The 19859-nt window shown below is 37.2% G+C and overlaps 1 protein-coding gene across 2 annotated transcripts in view; it reads left to right on the forward strand.

Annotated features, from left to right (window-relative positions):
• Window positions 1–19554, forward strand: part of eIF2alpha (eukaryotic translation initiation factor 2 subunit alpha) — a 36379-nt gene extending 16825 nt beyond the window's left edge. For both annotated transcript variants that reach the window (XM_068363855.1, XM_068363856.1), the window contains exons 3-6: window positions 3664–3892; window positions 8041–8273; window positions 18273–18394; window positions 19253–19554. In XM_068363855.1, coding sequence (XP_068219956.1) covers window positions 3664–3892; window positions 8041–8273; window positions 18273–18394; window positions 19253–19441 — 773 coding nt within the window. In that variant the 3' untranslated portion in view covers window positions 19442–19554. The remainder of the gene's footprint in view (window positions 1–3663; window positions 3893–8040; window positions 8274–18272; window positions 18395–19252) is intronic.
• The last annotated feature ends 305 nt before the right edge of the window (window positions 19555–19859 follow it).

Consider the following 19859-nt stretch of genomic DNA (forward strand, 5'->3'; position numbering starts at 1 on the left):
TCAGCGAGTCAGACGTTGCCCACTCCGTTGCCGTTTCCTCATCAGTTTCGGATGAGGAACCCTCTGATGAGGACGTTGCTGAACAAGACGATCAGCCCCCAGCCCTGCTATCCATCCAGAAGATGCTGAAGAAGGAACGTTGCTCAGTCAGGCTGTGGATGAGTCTGGTAGGGACACTGTCATCCGTGGATCAATTTGTGTCACTAGGAAGACTACACCTCCGTCCTCTTCTATACCATCTAGCTCTTCACTGGAAAAAGGACAAGAAGCTAGAAGCGGTCTCGATCCCGGTTTCCGGAAAGATAAAGTCTTGTCTGACTTGGTGAAAGGACTATATCAACCTTAGAGAGGGTCTTCCCCTAACTGTTCAGACTCCCAACCACGTTCTCTTCTCGGACGCATCGGACGTAGGCTGGGGTGCGACATTAGACGGTCGGGAATGCTCGGGATTATGGAACTCGAGTCAAAGGACAATGCATTTCAACTGCAAGGAGCTTCTGGCAGTACGTCTGACCTGGAAAAGCTTCAGGTCTCTCCTTCAAGGCAAAGTGGTGGAGGTGAACTCGGACAACACCACGGCTTTGGCGTACATCTCCAAGCAAGGAGGGACCTACTCTCTGACGTTGTACGAGATCGCAAGGGACCTCCTCACCTGGTCAAAAGGTCTAGACATATCACTAGTAACGAGGTTCATCCAAGGCAACTTGAATGTCATGGCAGATTGTCTCAGTCGGAAGGGACAAATAATTCCAACAGAATGGACCCTCCATAAGGATGTATGCAAGAGACTTTGGGCCACCTGGGGCCAGCCAACCATAGATCTCTTCGCAACCTCGATGACCAAGAGGCTCCCAATATTTTGCTCACCAATCCCGGACCCAGCAGCAGTTCATATAGATGCCTTTCTACTAGATTGGTCACATCTAGATCTATATGCATTCCCTCCGTTCAAGATTGTCAACAAGGTACTGCAGAAGTTCGCCTCTCACGAAGGGACAAGGTTGACGCTAGTTGCTTCCCTCTGGCCCGCGAGAGAATGGTTCACCGAGGTACTTCGATGGCTAGTAGACGTTCCCAGAACACTTCCCCTAAGGGTGGACCTTCTACGTCAGCCACACGTAAAGAAGGTACACCAAGGCCTCCACGCTCTTCGTCTGACTGCCTTCAGACTATCGGAAGACTCTCGAGAGCTAGAGGCTTTTCGAAGGAGGCAGCCAGAGCGATTGCTAGAGCAAGGAGAACATCCACCCTTAGAGTCTATCAATCGAAGTGGGAAATCTTCCGAAACTGGTGCAAGTCAGTATCCGTATCCTCGACCAGTACCTCTGTAACTCATATAGCTGACTTCCTCTTATATCTGAGGAAAGAACGATCTCTTTCAGCTCCCACTATCAAGGGTTACAGAAGCATGTTGGCATCAGTCTTCCGTCACAGAGGCTTAGATCTTTCCAACATAAAGATCTACAGGACCTCCTTAAGTCTTTTGAGACCACGAAGGAGCGTCGTTTGGTTACACCTGGTTGGAATTTAGACGTGGTACTAAGATTCCTTATGTCAGACAGGTTCGAAACGCTACAATCAGCCTCCCTGAAAGATCTCACCTTAAAGACTCTTTTCCTGGTATGCTTAGCCACAGCTAAAAGAGTCAGTGAGATTCATGCCTTCAGCAAGAACATCGGATTCTCATCCGAAACGGCTACATGTTCTACAACTTGGTTTTCTAGCCAAAAACGAGCTGCCTTCTCGGCCTTGGCCAATATCGTTCGATATTCCAAATTTATCGTATGGTTGGAAATGAACTAGAAAGAGTCTTATGTCCTGTAAGAGCTCTTAAGTTCTATTTAAAACGAACTAAACCTTTACGAGGCCCGTCTGAAGCTTTATGGTGTTCAGTTAAGAAACCATCTTTGCCTATGTCAAAGAATGCTTTATCCTATTTTATCAGACTGTTAATACGAGAAGCTCATTCCCATCTGAATGAGGAAGACCAAGCTTTGCTGAAGGTAAGGACACACGAAGTAGAGCTGTCGCAACTTCCGTGGCCTTTAAACAAAATAGATCTCTGCAAAGTATAATCGACGCAACCTATTGGAAAAGCAAGTCAGTGTTCGCGTCTTTTTATCTTAAGAATGTCCAGTCTCTTTACGAGAACTGCTACACTCTGGGACCATTCGTAGCAACGAGTGCAGTAGTGGGTGAGGGCTCAACCACTACAATTCCCTAATTCCATAACCTTTTTAATCTTTCTCTTGAAATGTTTTATTATTGTTTTTGGGTTGTCCGGAAGGCTAAGAAGCTTTTCGTATCCTACTTGATTTGGCGGGTGGTCAAAGTCATTTCTTGAGAAGCGCCTAGATTAGAGGTTTTGATGAGGTCCTGTTGTATGGGTTGCAACCCTTGATACTTCAGATCCTAGGGGTCGCTCAGCATCCTAAGAGGATCGCGAGGCTCCGTAAGGAAGACGTACTTAAAAAGGCAGAGTAATTGTTCAAGTCGACTTCCTTACCAGGTACTTATTTATTTTATGTTTGTTATTTTGAATAACTGCTAAAATGAAATACAAAATACTTAGCTCATAATAATGTAAACAAGTAATGCTGGTCTCTACCCACCCCCCTGGGTGTGAATCAGCTTATATAATCACCGGCTAAGTTTAATATTGAAAAATGTTATTTTTATTAATAAAACAAATTTTTGAATATACTTACCCGGTGATTATATATTAAAGGACCCTCCCTTCCTCCCCAATAGAGACCCAGTGGACCGAGGAGAAAATTGGTTCTGTGTTTACATTGAGTACTGAGTACCTGCTAGACAGATGGCGCTGTTGATGTACACCCCCTACCTGCATAGCGATCGCTGGCATATTTTGAACGTAGAGTTTTTCTGTCGGGCAGCAGAGCTGCAGCTTATATAATCACCGGGTAAGTATATTCAAAAATTTATTTTATTAATAAAAATAACATTTTGCAATAAGGCTTTGCCTCATACAAAGAGTTACGTAGATCTCAATTAATTATGGAAAAGGGGAAACTGAATTTCGCCATTCTCAATTTAGTGAAAGAGAAAAGCATTGGTTGACCTTTATATTCATGTGCAACTGTAGGGTTTTCTCCCACTTGTATTTGGGTACCGAATAACTTCACGGTACCTAGCGCGGGGCTATATCGCCCAAATTCATTAATCCAATTTCCCTATGAATATATATTTCCCATTATCATAGTTGTTTATACTATTTGATAATGTTAATTTTTTGCCCATTTTCCCCCCAAGTTTATTTCCCATTATCAGGTCTATATACTAATTGATAATATTATTTGTTAGTCCCTTTTCTATCAGACTTGAATCCCCCATTATCATGACTGCTTGATAATGTTAATAATTTGCCCCTTTTACCTCAAGTTTATTTCCCATTATCATGTCTATATACTAGTGGATAATATTACTTGTTTGCCCCTTTTCTATCACTCAAATCCCCCATTATCATGGCTGCTTGATAATGTTAATTATTTGCCCATTTTCCCTCAGGTTTATTTCCCATTATCATGTCTATACTAGTGGATAATATTACTTGGTTGCCCCTTTTCTATCAGGCCTATATCCCCCATTATCATGGCTGCTTATACTGTTTAACATAATTTACTTTTCCCTTTTTTCTCTCAGGTTACATTGATCTCTCCAAAAGAAGAGTCTCAAAGGAAGACGTTGAAAGGTGTACTGAAAAATTTGCCAAGGCCAAGGCAGTGAATTCAATCATTCGCCACGTAGGAGAACTTTTAGGTTATACCTCAGAAGATCAAGTAGAGGAACTTTATCGTACAACCGCCTGGCACTTTGAGGAGAAATACAAGAAGCAGGCGTGTGCTTACGATGTTTTTAAACAAGCTGTTACGTAAGTATAGGTTTCTTTAACGTAGTTCTCTGAAAGTGTGTAAAGATAACTATTTGAAAAGTCGTTCAAGAAATTATATTTGATAGAAAACAAGGTTTGTTCCCACGCTTATACAAACCTTTTGTCCTTTAAAATATGAATGTATATTCAGCGGCACTAGAACGTACATTAAACGTTTAAGAAGACTTGTGATTAACGAGAGGTGGCAGAAGATGGAAGTCCCCCTCATTGGTTTATCACATAATACAATAGCCACTTGGTCATTGGATGCGGCAGGCACAGATGTGTCACTGCTTTCTTCTTTGACTGTTGTATATTTTCTCACTTTTATTTTGAAGTGTTGTTTTTTATTTGTGAGCACGCTTGCTTAAAAGTGGAAGCGAACCAATAGGTAGACATTTGGTGAGGCGAATTTTGTTCCTATGAAAATATAAACCTCCTTGAATTCATGAGGTGTATCTTTGTGAAGTGGTGACTGTAAGCACCTCCCCCTTTTGTGATTGTTGTTCTCACTCTTCAAATCAAGAAGACGATGAACTCTAAGTATAACTTGTCTCGCTTCATGATATTTTCTCTCCTCGAAGGAGTTATCCATTTGGACTTTACCTGATCATTAAAATGATTCGTGTGGTCGGCTCATGTACTGCTGACTGTGTTCCCTGGATGATGGTCTGTGTTGCATTGTCAGTGTCTGTTCCCAGTGCTTCCCTTGTGACAAAACCCCCATAGTGGTGGGTTTTGTTTTGGCTGAGGAAACTCTTGTAGCTCCCCGAGTTTCCTCCTAGTAGGGAGCGCAGTTATTATCGGTCACCCAGACCATGTCTCCTCTGTGAATTAAGAATGGTAGGTAAAGGGAAGAAGGAGAGTTCACCCTCTCTTCCTCCTCTACTAATCTCATCCTTTCTCCATTATTGGACATTTCTTTGAGAAGTTGACGAAGAAGATAGTCATGTTAGAATTCCTTTAGCTAAAAGTTCCTTGGGACTTAAAGCAGTCACTCTTGGCTGAACCAGTACCAGTAGGGTGTGTTCAGTTGGAGCATCAGCTCCATTCTCAGCCTCCAAAGAGGATAACTTCATGCTTTTGAGATAACTCAAGTGACTTGTAGTGCATTTAGCTCAGTCACTTCAGATGTGCACTTTTTGTTCCTCTGGTTTTCACACAAGTGTCCACCTGAGTGTTTATGCTTCTAATTGTGACTTCAGTGTATTTCCAGGACAAGGTCGAGACTACTCATGGGAGAATGTGACATGTCCAGGGAAGAAAAGAACCTTCAAATTTAGTTCTAGGAGATTTATCTCACCAATGAGCGAGTCATCCTATTTTAAAGGACAAGTTTTGTGTACACATAAAAACAACCAAATTTTAAAAGGAATTTCTCTATTTTCAAGTCATACAAATTTGATTCTTTTGAATTAAATTTCCTAGCTCGACTACCCCTCAGTTCGAGTTAACCAACTACTTATTTAACAATTCAAGGGCCAATCGAGTGCCGCTGAGGACGCTTTAATTTGCCATGGCACTTCCCCCAATTTTGGGAGGTAGCAAAAAAAAAAAAAAAGACACAAAAGGTATTTTTTCCTCATCGTTCCTTAACCATTTACCCCCAGGCTATTTGGAACTTTCCAACCCTTAACCCCCAGGCATTTTTTTTTTTTTTTCAAGCACATTTTGCAATATATATTTTTTAAATTGCTCTAACAGCCTTATTATGTCATAGAGAGGTCAGGTTGGTCTCATTCTTTTGGAAAATGCCTGAAGTTTTTCATAGTTATCAAAAATATGCAAAAAAAATGTAAATAGCAGTTTTTTGCAAGGACGTACCAGTACGTCCATTGGGGGTAAAAGGGTTAAAGACAACCCTATTTAAAAGGTCTGTGGATTGTATAGCTAGGAAAAATACAAAATGCTTTTTAAATTAGCTATATTGTATTAGTCTTATCTAAACTCATTCATATTTGTGCTACTGCTTCACCGGGGGGGGGGGGGGAGTACATACTGTACTGTACTTTATACAGTATATCCAGTCTTTGGGTATTAGGGTCATGTACAGTATTTGTATTTGAGACTTTGTACCGAATATTTTTAATATATTATTGTACTTTGATTATACAATTTCACTAATTTTCAGTATGCTAGCAGGTAGTAGGTTGGCCTGGCCACCAGCCGCCTGTTGAGATACTACCGCTAGAGAGTAATGGGTTCTTTGACTGGCCAGACAGTAGTACATTGGATCCTTCTCACGGGTTACGGTTCATTTTCCCTTTGCCTAACACATACACCGAATAGTCTGGCCTATTCCTTACACATCCTCTTCTGTATTCATACACCTGGCAGTGGCCACTTTTCTCTTTGTAAGGATAGATGAGACTCTAGCTATGGTAAGCAGCTCTTCTAGGAGAAGGACACTCCAAAATCAAACCATTGTTCGCTTATCTTGGATAGTGCCATAGCCTCTGTACCATGGTCCTCCACTGTCTTGGGTTTGAGTTCTCTTGCTTGAGGGTACACTCAGGCACACTATTCTATCTGATTTTTCTTCCTCTTATTTTGTTTAAAGTTTTTTTAGTTTATATAGGAGATATTTATTTTAATCTTGTTGCTCTTCTTAAGATATTTTATTTTCCTTTGTTTCCTTTCCTCACTGAGCTATTTTCCCTGTTGGAGCCCCTGGGCTTATAGCATTGTGCTCTTTCAATTAGGGTTGTAGCTTAGCAAGTAATAATAATGATAATAATAATGTACTGTATAATTGCTTTTTTTTTTTTATAATAATAAAGAAGACATCTTAACATATATTAGTGACAAGGAGCAAGGTAACGTAATCATGTTGGATCAGAATTCAAACATTAATGCTGATATACAAATACAGTATATCTTCTCTATACAAATTTACTTATCTACATCCATAGTATTCACATTTAAACCCAAGTCATGGTGCCGTAGGGTTCAGGAGACAAAATTATAAGTTAACCCTTTTACCCCCAGGCTATTTGGAACTTTCCAACCCTTAACCCCCAGGGGTTACTTTTTTTCAAGCACATTTTGCAGTATATATTTTTCAAATTGCTCTAACAGCCTTAGTTTTTGTCATAGAGAGGTAAGGTTGGTCTCATTCTCTTGGAAAATGCCTGAAGTTTCTCAAAAAATTATCAAAAATATGCAAAAAAAAATTGTAAATAGCAGTTTTTTGCAAGGACGTACTGGTACGTCCATGGGGGTAAAGGGATGTGTTTTGTGAAACGTACCAGTACGTCCTTTGGGGGTAAAAGGGTTAAGATATTTTGAAGGGAATATATTATATCAGATATCAGTCAGATAATGATGGTTCCTTTCACTGTAGTTACCTTGGTATGAAGACTTCTTCCTATTTCTTTGCCCCTATTGGCCATCCATATAAGTTGAAATTTTATAAGAATGATATGGTTATACTAGGTTCTAAACTAACCCACTCTATAAAAGTTTATAACTATCATAAGACTACGAGCTGTATTATTATTATTATTAATAATGGAAAAGCAGGATGCTGTAAGACCAGGGGCTCCAAGAGGGAAAATAGCTCAGTGAGGAAAGGAAGCAAAGAAAAATAAAATATTTTAAGAGCAACAATATTGAAATAAATATCACTTTATAAACTATAAAAACTTTAACAAAACAAGAGGAAAAGAAATAAGATAGAATATAGAACAGTGTGTCCGAGTGTACCCCTCAAGCAAGAGAACTCTAACCCAAGACAGTGGAAGACTGTGGACAGAGGCTATGGCACTACCCAAGATTAGAGAACAATGGTTTGATTTTGGAGTGTCCTTCTCCTAGAAGAGCTGCTTACCATAGCTAAAGTGTCTCCTCTACCCTTACAAAGGGATAGCTTACATGGAGTAGGAGACTATTAAGTAGTCTTGACATTGTTAGATTATAAGCTCAAAATCATATGGGTTATCTTGTAAGGGTTACATTAAGTATTGATATCAGGCGTTTTACAGTATACATGAAAAGCAACTATTTTGTTTTCATGGCGTACATTTTCCTTCTGAATAGTCGCACACTTTATCAGTACATACAGTTGATTGTGCATTTCTGTACGGGCATTTATTTTCCTTTTGCTTAGGTGTTCATCTTTTTATTTCATCGTTTCTCTCTCTTTGCAGCGACACAAGTATTTTGGAAGAATGTAATTTGGATGAAGAAACCAAGACAGTCCTTTTAACTCAAATTCAACGTAAGCTGCAGTCGCAGGCGGTTAAGATCCGGGCGGACATAGAAGTATCGTGTTTTGAATACGAGGGTATTGACGCCGTCAAGAGTGCACTGTTCGAAGGAATTTCACAATCAACAGAAGAAATCCCCATAAGAATAAACTTGATTGCTCCTCCTCTTTATGGTGAGTGGAAAGCGTGATGCACGTTTCTTAAAAGGGATTGTGATGCGTGTTTCTTAACCCTTTTACCCCCAAAGGACGTACTGGTACGTTTCACAAAAGCCATCCCTTTACCCCCATGGACGTACCGGTACGTCCTTGCAAAAAAATGCTATAAAATGTTTTTTTTCTTATTTTTGATAATTTTTTGAGAAAATTCAGGCATTTTCCAAGAGATTGAGACCAACCTGACCTCTCTATGACAAAAATTAAGGCTGTTAGAGCAATTTAAAAAAAATATACTGCAAAATGTGCTTGGAAAAAAATAACTCCTTGGGGGTTAAGGGTTGGAAAGTTCCAAATAGCCTGGGGGTAAAAGGGTTAAAACGGATTTTACTGCTGGGCTTTCTATATAGGGGAAAGTGTTGTGTAGACCTGTTGAAAGGATTTTAATGTTTCGTTTGTTTCCCAAGGCAATTTTTATCTCCTGTTTGTTTTTGGGTGGTTAATTGATTTTACTGAAATATTTTTTGCAATGGGGTATCTTAGGCCCCACATTTATTTGCCCTGTGGTAGTTGAGATAGAAAAAATCACCTAGGAACAATATATTATAAAGTGAAATGAAAGATAAATTGCTATTTTGTAATTATGCTCATGCACATTCATTTTATAAACTGAAACAGCAGCGCTAAATATCCTCCCTACCTTAGGCAACTGGTTGCGTGCAAGTATTGAAATGGTACCCCATAGTTGTTTCCTTTTAGGTGGATAGAAATTTAACAAATCTGCTCCTATGTCTTCAATGTTGCGCGCCCTGTCTGGATGCCCATCTGTTTGTGGTCTTCATCTATATCTCCTTTTCCTAAGTGTTTTGGACCTTCATTCTGGTACTTCCGTATTTACTACTTTCTGGCCAACTGTCCCTTTTTCTTATCACGTTCAAATAATCTTTGTTTTATGTCAAGGTCTGTTTTCCAGCCTCTGAACATTCTAACTTTCCATGACTTCCTGATTTATAATTACATTTTACCAATGCACTGTCAAGTGTTGTTATTACTCTGGCATCGCTTCAAATTGACCATGTCCTTGTCATGTTTTTCTAATGATATACATACATACATATACCAAGGCACTTCCCCCAATTTTGGGGGATAGCCAACATCAACAAAGAAACAAAAACAAAAAGGGGACCTCTACTCTCTACGTTCCTCCCAGCCTAACAAGGGACTCAACCGAGTTCAGCTGGTACTGCTATGGTGTCACAGCCCACCCTCCCACATTATCCACCACAGATGAAGCTTCATAATGATATACTCTTATATATTTGTTTTTAACTGCCCTCTTAAGAAGGGTTTGATTGTAGGCGAGTGGTTAATTTATGTAATCAATTGGATATATATGAAATACTCTATTGTGGTATCCCCTCTAATTTTCTATTAGCCTTATTGAAACTAGCTATTCTGAATTCTTCAAATTAAAGGTTTTATGGAATAACGAACCTGAGAGTAAGAACATCTTGATTAAAACCACTGCAGACTTAAGCATGTAATCTTTTAATTGAAAAGGTCACACTCCACTGACACATGGAAATGTGATGGATATGCAGTGATCTAGTCCTCTTATGTAGTGTTTGTTAACCCTTTTATCCCCAGGCTATTTGGAACTTTCCAACCCTTAACCCCCAGGCGTTTTTTTTTTTTCAAGCACATTTTGCAATACATATTTTTTCAATTGCTCTAACAGCCTTAATTTTCGCCATAGAGAGGTCAGGTTGGTCTCATTCTTTTGGAAAATGCCTGAAGTTTCTCATAAAGTTATCAAAAAATAAAAAAAATGTAAATAGCAGTTTTTTGCAAGGACGTACCAGTATGTCCATGGGGGTAAAGGGATGAGTTTTGTGAAACGTACCAGTACATCCATTGGGGGTAAAAGGATTAGTTTTGTGAAACGTACCAGTACGTCCATTGGGGGTAAAAGGATTGATCAATTTTCAGAGAGGAACATTTCCTAATTTAGAGTGAAAGGTTGGAACGGCTAAATATCCCAGCTTTGGATGTTAGCGTCTTGGCGATGCATTAGAATGATCTGAGGTTGAGGTAATTAACTGAACTCACAGGGTGCTATGGGAGATGATATGCATGCATAGTACTCGCGTGTGATGTAAGGATGTTGACCAGGCGTACATGAGTCTTTTTATAGTTTATATAGGACATATTTGTTTTTGACGTTGTTAATAGTTTATATATATTATGACATATCTGTTTTGACGTTGTTACTCTTTTTAGAATTATTTATTCTTAATTTGTTCTCTTCATTTATTTATTTCCTTATTTCCTTTCCTCACTTGGCTATTTTTCCCTATTGGAGCCCCTGGGCTTATAGCATCTTGCTTTTCCAACTAGGGTTGTAGCTTGGATAGTAATAATAATAATAATAATCATGGTTTCTGCACTTTGGAAAATGAAAGGAGCACTTGTGACGAGTCTGACAATTCTGTAATCTTAGTTTAAGATGATAGTCTCTGTTATGTTACTACAGTTTCTTGTGAGTAACTGGTAATTAACTTATGAATGGCCATCACCGTAAAGTATTTAGATCGATGATACGTGACAGATTATCACTTCAGTAAGAAAGATTATACAAAATAGCAATGCACACTATAGAATATTGAAGCTATTCCTCTATTGACAGTCCATAAGTTTTAATGTAAAGTGTCTTGTGTTTTATGCCCATCTTTGACAGTCACTTCATAAGTTTTAATGTAAAGCGTCGTGTGTTTTATGCCCATCTTTGACAGTCACTTCATAAGTTTTAATGTAAAGCGTCGTGTGTTTTATGCCCATCTTTGACAGTCACTTCATAAGTTTTAATGTAAAGCGTCGTGTGTTTTATGCCCATCTTTGACAGTCACTTCATAAGTTTTAATGTAAAGCGTAGTGTGTTTTATGCCCATCTTTGACAGTCACTTCATAAGTTTTAATTTAAAGCGTCGTGTGTTTTATGCCCATCTTTGACAGTCACTTCATAAGTTTTAATGTAAAGCGTCGTGTGTTTTATGCCCATCTTTGACAGTCACTTCATAAGTTTTAATTTAAATCGTCTTGTGTTTTATGCCCATCTTTGACAGTCACTTCATAAGTTTTAATTAAAAGCGTCATGTGTTTTATGCCCATCTTTGACAGTCACTTCATAAGTTTTAATGTAAAGCGTCGTGTGTTTTATGCCCATCTTTGACAGTCACTTCATAAGTTTTAATGTAAAGCGTAGTGTGTTTTATGCCCATCTTTGACAGTCACTTCATAAGTTTTAATTTAAAGCGTCGTGTGTTTTATGCCCATCTTTGACAGTCACTTCATAAGTTTTAATGTAAAGCGTCGTGTGTTTTATGCCCATCTTTGACAGTCACTTCATAAGTTTTAATTTAAATCGTCTTGTGTTTTATGCCCATCTTTGACAGTCACTTCATAAGTTTTAATTAAAAGCGTCATGTGTTTTATGCCCATCTTTGACAGTCACTTCATAAGTTTTAATGTAAAGCGTAGTGTGTTTTATGCCCATCTTTGACAGTCACTTCATAAGTTTTAATTTAAAGCGTCGTGTGTTTTATGCCCATCTTTGACAGTCACTTCATAAGTTTTAATTTAAATCGTCTTGTGTTTTATGCCCATCTTTGACAGTCACTTCATAAGTTTTAATGTAAAGCGTCGTGTGTTTTATGCCCATCTTTGACAGTCACTTCATAAGTTTTAATTTAAATCGTCTTGTGTTTTATGCCCATCTTTGACAGTCACTTCATAAGTTTTAATTAAAAGCGTCGTGTGTTTTATGCCCATCTTTGACAGTCACTTCATAAGTTTTAATGTAAAGCGTAGTGTGTTTTATGCCCATCTTTGACAGTCACTTCATAAGTTTTAATGTAAAGCGTCGTGTGTTTTATGCCCATCTTTGACAGTCACTTCATAAGTTTTAATTTAAATCGTCTTGTGTTTTATGCCCATCTTTGACAGTCACTTCATAAGTTTTAATGTAAAGCGTAGTGTGTTTTATGCCCATCTTTGACAGTCACTTCATAAGTTTTAATGTAAAGCGTAGTGTGTTTTATGCCCATCTTTGACAGTCACTTCATAAGTTTTAATGTAAAGCGTAGTGTGTTTTATGCCCATCTTTGACAGTCACTTCATAAGTTTTAATGTAAAGCGTCGTGTGTTTTATGCCCATCTTTGACAGTCACTTCATAAGTTTTAATGTAAAGCGTAGTGTGTTTTATGCCCATCTTTGACAGTCACTTCATAAGTTTTAATGTAAAGCGTAGTGTGTTTTATGCCCATCTTTGACAGTCACTTCATAAGTTTTAATTTAAATCGTCTTGTGTTTTATGCCCATCTTTGACAGTCACTTCATAAGTTTTAATGTAAAGCGTAGTGTGTTTTATGCCCATCTTTGACAGTCACTTCATAAGTTTTAATTTAAATCGTCTTGTGTTTTATGCCCATCTTTGACAGTCACTTCATAAGTTTTAATGTAAAGCGTAGTGTGTTTTATGCCCATCTTTGACAGTCACTTCATAAGTTTTAATGTAAAGCGTAGTGTGTTTTATGCCCATCTTTGACAGTCACTTCATAAGTTTTAATTTAAAGCGTCGTGTGTTTTATGCCCATCTTTGACAGTCACTTCATAAGTTTTAATGTAAAGCGTAGTGTGTTTTATGCCCATCTTTGACAGTCACTTCATAAGTTTTAATTAAAAGCTTCGTGTGTTTTATGCCCATCTTTGACAGTCACTTCATAAGTTTTAATGTAAAGCGTAGTGTGTTTTATGCCCATCTTTGACAGTCACTTCATAAGTTTTAATGTAAAGCGTAGTGTGTTTTATGCCCATCTTTGACAGTCACTTCATAAGTTTTAATGTAAAGCGTCGTGTGTTTTATGCCCATCTTTGACAGTCACTTCATAAGTTTTAATGTAAAGCGTAGTGTGTTTTATGCCCATCTTTGACAGTCACTTCATAAGTTTTAATGTAAAGCGTAGTGTGTTTTATGCCCATCTTTGACAGTCACTTCATAAGTTTTAATGTAAAGCGTAGTGTGTTTTATGCCCATCTTTGACAGTCACTTCATAAGTTTTAATTAAAAGCGTCGTGTGTTTTATGCCCATCTTTGACAGTCACTTCATAAGTTTTAATTAAAAGCGTCGTGTGTTTTATGCCCATCTTTGACAGTCACTTCATAAGTTTTAATGTAAAGCGTCGTGTGTTTTATGCCCATCTTTGACAGTCACTTCATAAGTTTTAATGTAAAGCGTCGTGTGTTTTATGCCCATCTTTGACAGTCACTTCATAAGTTTTAATTAAAAGCGTCGTGTGTTTTATGCCCATCTTTGACAGTCACTTCATAAGTTTTAATGTAAAGCGTCGTGTGTTTTATGCCCATCTTTGACAGTCACTTCATAAGTTTTAATGTAAAGCGTCGTGTGTTTTATGCCCATCTTTGACAGTCACTTCATAAGTTTTAATTAAAAGCGTCGTGTGTTTTATGCCCATCTTTGACAGTCACTTCATAAGTTTTAATGTAAAGCGTCGTGTGTTTTATGCCCATCTTTGACAGTCACTTCATAAGTTTTAATTAAAAGCGTCGTGTGTTTTATGCCCATCTTTGACAGTCACTTCATAAGTTTTAATGTAAAGCGTCGTGTGTTTTATGCCCATCTTTGACAGTCACTTCATAAGTTTTAATGTAAAGCGTAGTGTGTTTTATGCCCATCTTTGACAGTCACTTCATAAGTTTTAATGTAAAGCGTAGTGTGTTTTATGCCCATCTTTGACAGTCACTTCATAAGTTTTAATGTAAAGCGTCGTGTGTTTTATGCCCATCTTTGACAGTCACTTCATAAGTTTTAATTAAAAGCGTCGTGTGTTTTATGCCCATCTTTGACAGTCACTTCATAAGTTTTAATGTAAAGCGTAGTGTGTTTTATGCCCATCTTTGACAGTCACTTCATAAGTTTTAATTAAAAGCGTCGTGTGTTTTATGCCCATCTTTGACAGTCACTTCATAAGTTTTAATGTAAAGCGTAGTGTGTTTTATGCCCATCTTTGACAGTCACTTCATAAGTTTTAATTAAAAGCGTCGTGTGTTTTATGCCCATCTTTGACAGTCACTTCATAAGTTTTAATTAAAAGCGTCGTGTGTTTTATGCCCATCTTTGACAGTCACTTCATAAGTTTTAATGTAAAGCGTAGTGTGTTTTATGCCCATCTTTGACAGTCACTTCATAAGTTTTAATTAAAAGCGTCGTGTGTTTTATGCCCACCTTTGACAGTCACTTCATAAGTTTTAATTAATAGCGTCGTGTGTTTTATGCCCATCTTTGACAGTCACTTCATAAGTTTTAATGTAAAGCGTAGTGTGTTTTATGCCCATCTTTGACAGTCACTTCATAAGTTTTAATGTAAAGCGTAGTGTGTTTTATGCCCATCTTTGACAGTCACTTCATAAGTTTTAATGTAAAGCGTAGTGTGTTTTATGCCCATCTTTGACAGTCACTTCATAAGTTTTAATTAAAAGCGTCGTGTGTTTTATGCCCATCTTTGACAGTCACTTCATAAGTTTTAATGTAAAGCGTAGTGTGTTTTATGCCCATCTTTGACAGTCACTTCATAAGTTTTAATTAAAAGCGTCGTGTGTTTTATGCCCATCTTTGACAGTCACTTCATAAGTTTTAATGTAAAGCGTCGTGTGTTTTATGCCCATCTTTGACAGTCACTTCATAAGTTTTAATGTAAAGCGTAGTGTGTTTTATGCCCATCTTTGACAGTCACTTCATAAGTTTTAATGTAAAGCGTAGTGTGTTTTATGCCCATCTTTGACAGTCACTTCATAAGTTTTAATGTAAAGCGTCGTGTGTTTTATGCCCATCTTTGACAGTCACTTCATAAGTTTTAATGTAAAGCGTCGTGTGTTTTATGCCCATCTTTGACAGTCACTTCATAAGTTTTAATGTAAAGCGTCGTGTGTTTTATGCCCATCTTTGACAGTCACTTCATAAGTTTTAATGTAAAGCGTCGTGTGTTTTATGCCCATCTTTGACAGTCACTTCATAAGTTTTAATGTAAAGCGTCGTGTGTTTTATGCCCATCTTTGACAGTCACTTCATAAGTTTTAATGTAAAGCGTCGTGTGTTTTATGCCCATCTTTGACAGTCACTTCATAAGTTTTAATGTAAAGCGTCGTGTGTTTTATGCCCATCTTTGACAGTCACTTCATAAGTTTTAATGTAAAGCGTCGTGTGTTTTATGCCCATCTTTGACAGTCACTTCATAAGTTTTAATGTAAAGCGTCGTGTGTTTTATGCCCATCTTTGACAGTCACTTCATAAGTTTTAATGTAAAGCGTCGTGTGTTTTATGCCCATCTTTGACAGTCACTTCATAAGTTTTAATTAAAAGCGTCGTGTGTTTTATGCCCATCTTTGACAGTCACTTCATAAGTTTTAATGTAAAGCGTCGTGTGTTTTATGCCCATCTTTGACAGTCACTTCATAAGTTTTAATGTAAAGCGTAGTGTGTTTTATGCCCATCTTTGACAGTCACTTCATAAGTTTTAATGTAAAGCGTAGTGTGTTTTATGCCCATCTTTGACAGTCACTTCATAAGTTTTAATTAAAAGCGTCGTGTGTTTTATGCCCATCTTTGACAGTCACTTCATAAGTTTTAATGTAAAGCGTCGTGTGTTTTATGCCCATCTTTGACAGTCACTTCATAAGTTTTAATTAAAAGCGTCGTGTGTTTTATGCCCATCTTTGACAGTCACTTCATAAGTTTTAATGTAAAGCGTAGTGTGTTTTATGCCCATCTTTGACAGTAACTTCATAAGTTTTAATGTAAAGCGTAGTGTGTTTTATGCCCATCTTTGACAGTCACTTCATAAGTTTTAATGTAAAGCGTAGTGTGTTTTATGCCCATCTTTGACAGTCACTTCATAAGTTTTAATGTAAAGCGTAGTGTGTTTTATGCCCATCTTTGACAGTCACTTCATAAGTTTTAATTAAAAGCGTCGTGTGTTTTATGCCCATCTTTGACAGTCACTTCATAAGTTTTAATGTAAAGCGTCGTGTGTTTTATGCCCATCTTTGACAGTCACTTCATAAGTTTTAATTAAAAGCGTCGTGTGTTTTATGCCCATCTTTGACAGTCACTTCATAAGTTTTAATTAAAAGCGTCGTGTGTTTTATGCCCATCTTTGACAGTCACTTCATAAGTTTTAATTAAAAGCGTAGTGTGTTTTATGCCCATCTTTGACAGTCACTTCATAAGTTTTAATGTAAAGCGTCGTGTGTTTTATGCCCATCTTTGACAGTCACTTCATAAGTTTTAATGTAAAGCGTAGTGTGTTTTATGCCCATCTTTGACAGTCACTTCATAAGTTTTAATGTAAAGCGTCGTGTGTTTTATGCCCATCTTTGACAGTCACTTCATAAGTTTTAATGTAAAGCGTAGTGTGTTTTATGCCCATCTTTGACAGTCACTTCATAAGTTTTAATTTAAAGCGTCGTGTGTTTTATGCCCATCTTTGACAGTCACTTCATAAGTTTTAATGTAAAGCGTCGTGTGTTTTATGCCCATCTTTGACAGTCACTTCATAAGTTTTAATTTAAAGCGTCGTGTGTTTTATGCCCATCTTTGACAGTCACTTCATAAGTTTTAATGTAAAGCGTAGTGTGTTTTATGCCCATCTTTGACAGTCACTTCATAAGTTTTAATGTAAAGCGTCGTGTGTTTTATGCCCATCTTTGACAGTCACTTCATAAGTTTTAATTTAAAGCGTCGTGTGTTTTATGCCCATCTTTGACAGTCACTTCATAAGTTTTAATGTAAAGCGTAGTGTGTTTTATGCCCATCTTTGACAGTCACTTCATAAGTTTTAATTAAAAGCGTCGTGTGTTTTATGCCCATCTTTGACAGTCACTTCAAAAGTTTTAATGTAAAGCGTCGTGTGTTTTATGCCCATCTTTGACAGTCACTTCATAAGTTTTAATTTAAAGCGTCGTGTGTTTTATGCCCATCTTTCAATTCTATGATGTCAACCAAATGCCTCATGTCTGAGAAAGGTAGTTTAGCAAAAACCACCTTAATGTTGAAACTAGCTGATGACATTATTTTAGTTATATTTGTCCGCATTTTTTGGAATTTTCTAAAACTGTTTGTATTGTTCCAAGAGTAAAGCTGAATGGAGAAAATGATTTAAAAAGAATAACAAAATACTACTTACTTTACTCCAAGGTTCATTAATGTGTTAATTCCTAATTCTCTCTCTCTCTCTCTCTCTCTCTCTCTCTCTCTCTGTGTGTGTGTAGCTTAGAAAAAACCTATCTAAATCTATAAAACTATATACAAAAACGGATATAAATATTCTCTCTCTCTCTCTCTCTCTCTCTCTCTCTCTCTCTCTCTCTCTAACTTAGAAAAAACCTATCTAAATCTATAAAACTATATACAAAAACGGATATAAATATTCTCTCTCTCTCTCTCTCTCTCTCTCTCTCTCTAACTTAGAAAAAACCTATCTAAATCTATAAAACTATATACAAAAACGGATATAAATATTCTCTCTCTCTTTCTCTCTTTCTTTCTCTCTCTTTCTTTCTTTCTCTCTCTCTCTCTCTCTCTCTCTCTCTCTCTCTCTCTCTCTCTTCTCTCTCTCTCTCTCTCTCTCTCTCTCTCTAACTTAGAAAAAACCTATCTAAATCTATAAAACTATATACAAAAACGGATATAAATATTCTCTCTCTCTCTCTCTCTCTCTCTCTCTCTCTCTCTCTCTCTCTCTTTCTCTTTCTCTCTCTCTCTTTCTCTCTCTCTCTCTCTCTCTCTCTCTCTCTCTCTAACTTAGAAAAAACCTAACTAAATCTATAAAACTATATACAGAAACGGGTATAAATATTCTCTCTCTCTCTCTCTCTCTCTCTCTCTCTCTCTCTCTCTCTAAGCCTTAGTTTAATTAACATCTGTGCCGTTACTTTATTTCAGTTATGACCACGCAAACCACTGAGAAGCAGGATGGTCTTAAGGCCTTGGAAAATGCCATACAGCAAGTTACCGATAAGATTACCGGATTTGGCGGTACATTGGTAATCAAGATGGCCCCTAAGGTAAGATCATCTTAGATCGTATAAGATAAAATGAAATTGATATTTCTTTTTAAAGGATACAGTACCAGCTGAACTCGGTTGAGTCCCTTGTTAGGCTGGGAGGAACGTAGAGAGTAGAGGTCCCCTTTTTGTTTTTGTTTCTTTGTTGATGTCGGCTACCCCCCAAAATTGGGGGAAGTGCCTTGGTATATGTATGTATGTACATACATACATATACCAAGACACTTCCCCCAATTTTGGGGGGTAGCCGACATCAAACAAATGAAACAAAAAAGGGGACGTCTCTTCTCTATGTTCCTCCCAGCCTGACAAGGGACTCAACTGGGTTCGGCTGGTACTGCTAGGGATATTTGAGGATTATTTTGATTTGGTATTATGTCTAATTTTATTTACACCTGTCAGAAAGGTAATATCCATAGTATGCTTGTATTTTTATGAAATCGTATTGCATCTTTTTAATCATTTTTTTTTTATATATCAAACTTTTCTTGTCAATGAGACTTGTGCGAAAACTTTATTTTATTTCGTTATTTGCCCGTTAGATTTTTTAATTATGAGATTGAAATTCTTAGTTATATAAATATGTGTAGTCCATTGGATAGTATTATGTAGTCAAATGTATCTTGAAGTTAACATAATTTTTTTTTTACATATTTGATAGATTGCATAGTTTGATCTTGAATTTTTTATCATATAATTTTAAGAGATTTAAATTTTTAGTTACAGAAGTTTTATGTGTAATTTTTTGTACAGTATTATGTACTCAAATGTATCTTGAAGTTCATATCAGTTGTCTTTTACATATTTGATAGATTGCGTATTTTGATCTTATATATTATACTTTAATTTCTTCTTCAGATTGTGACCGATGTTGAGGAAGCTGATCTGGCCCGACAGTTGGAGAAGGCCGAGGAAGAAAACAGGGAAGTTGCCGGCGATGACGACGACGAGGAAGAGGAGGTGGGAATGGGCGGCATCGATGTCGATTCGGACGAAGAAAAGAAGGACGACGACGATGAGGATGCCAAGAGCGAGGCCGAAGATTAATTAAGGGAGTATTTATTAAGTGATATTGTAATTCAACAGATTCTGCTTTATTTAAAATGGTTTATAAAGGAGTTTTTACATCTTTAGTCATAAAGAATGCCATTACTTTTAAATTTGTTTCTTTATCCCTATGAGAAGTAAGACTCAACTCATTAGTTTGAAAGTAGAAATGTAGGTTTTATCATGATTAGCATCAGTCAATTTAATTATTTTTGAAAAATCCCCGAAGCCATCTTTTTTCTCTCTCGTTTTATTTAGCAAATGCTGTATTTCATTTCAAAGGGTGCCATATTAAGTAATTTATTTCTATCGACAAAGGTGTGGAATGTGTTTTGGAACTACCGGCAAACAAAAAAATTCTTTCAATGTTCTTACTTCTGTAATGCTGTCTGTACTAATTGAAAAGGAAAAAAAAGGA

Source organism: Palaemon carinicauda, chromosome 40 (genome assembly GCF_036898095.1).
Source record: "Palaemon carinicauda isolate YSFRI2023 chromosome 40, ASM3689809v2, whole genome shotgun sequence".
NCBI lineage: Eukaryota > Metazoa > Arthropoda > Malacostraca > Decapoda > Palaemonidae > Palaemon > Palaemon carinicauda.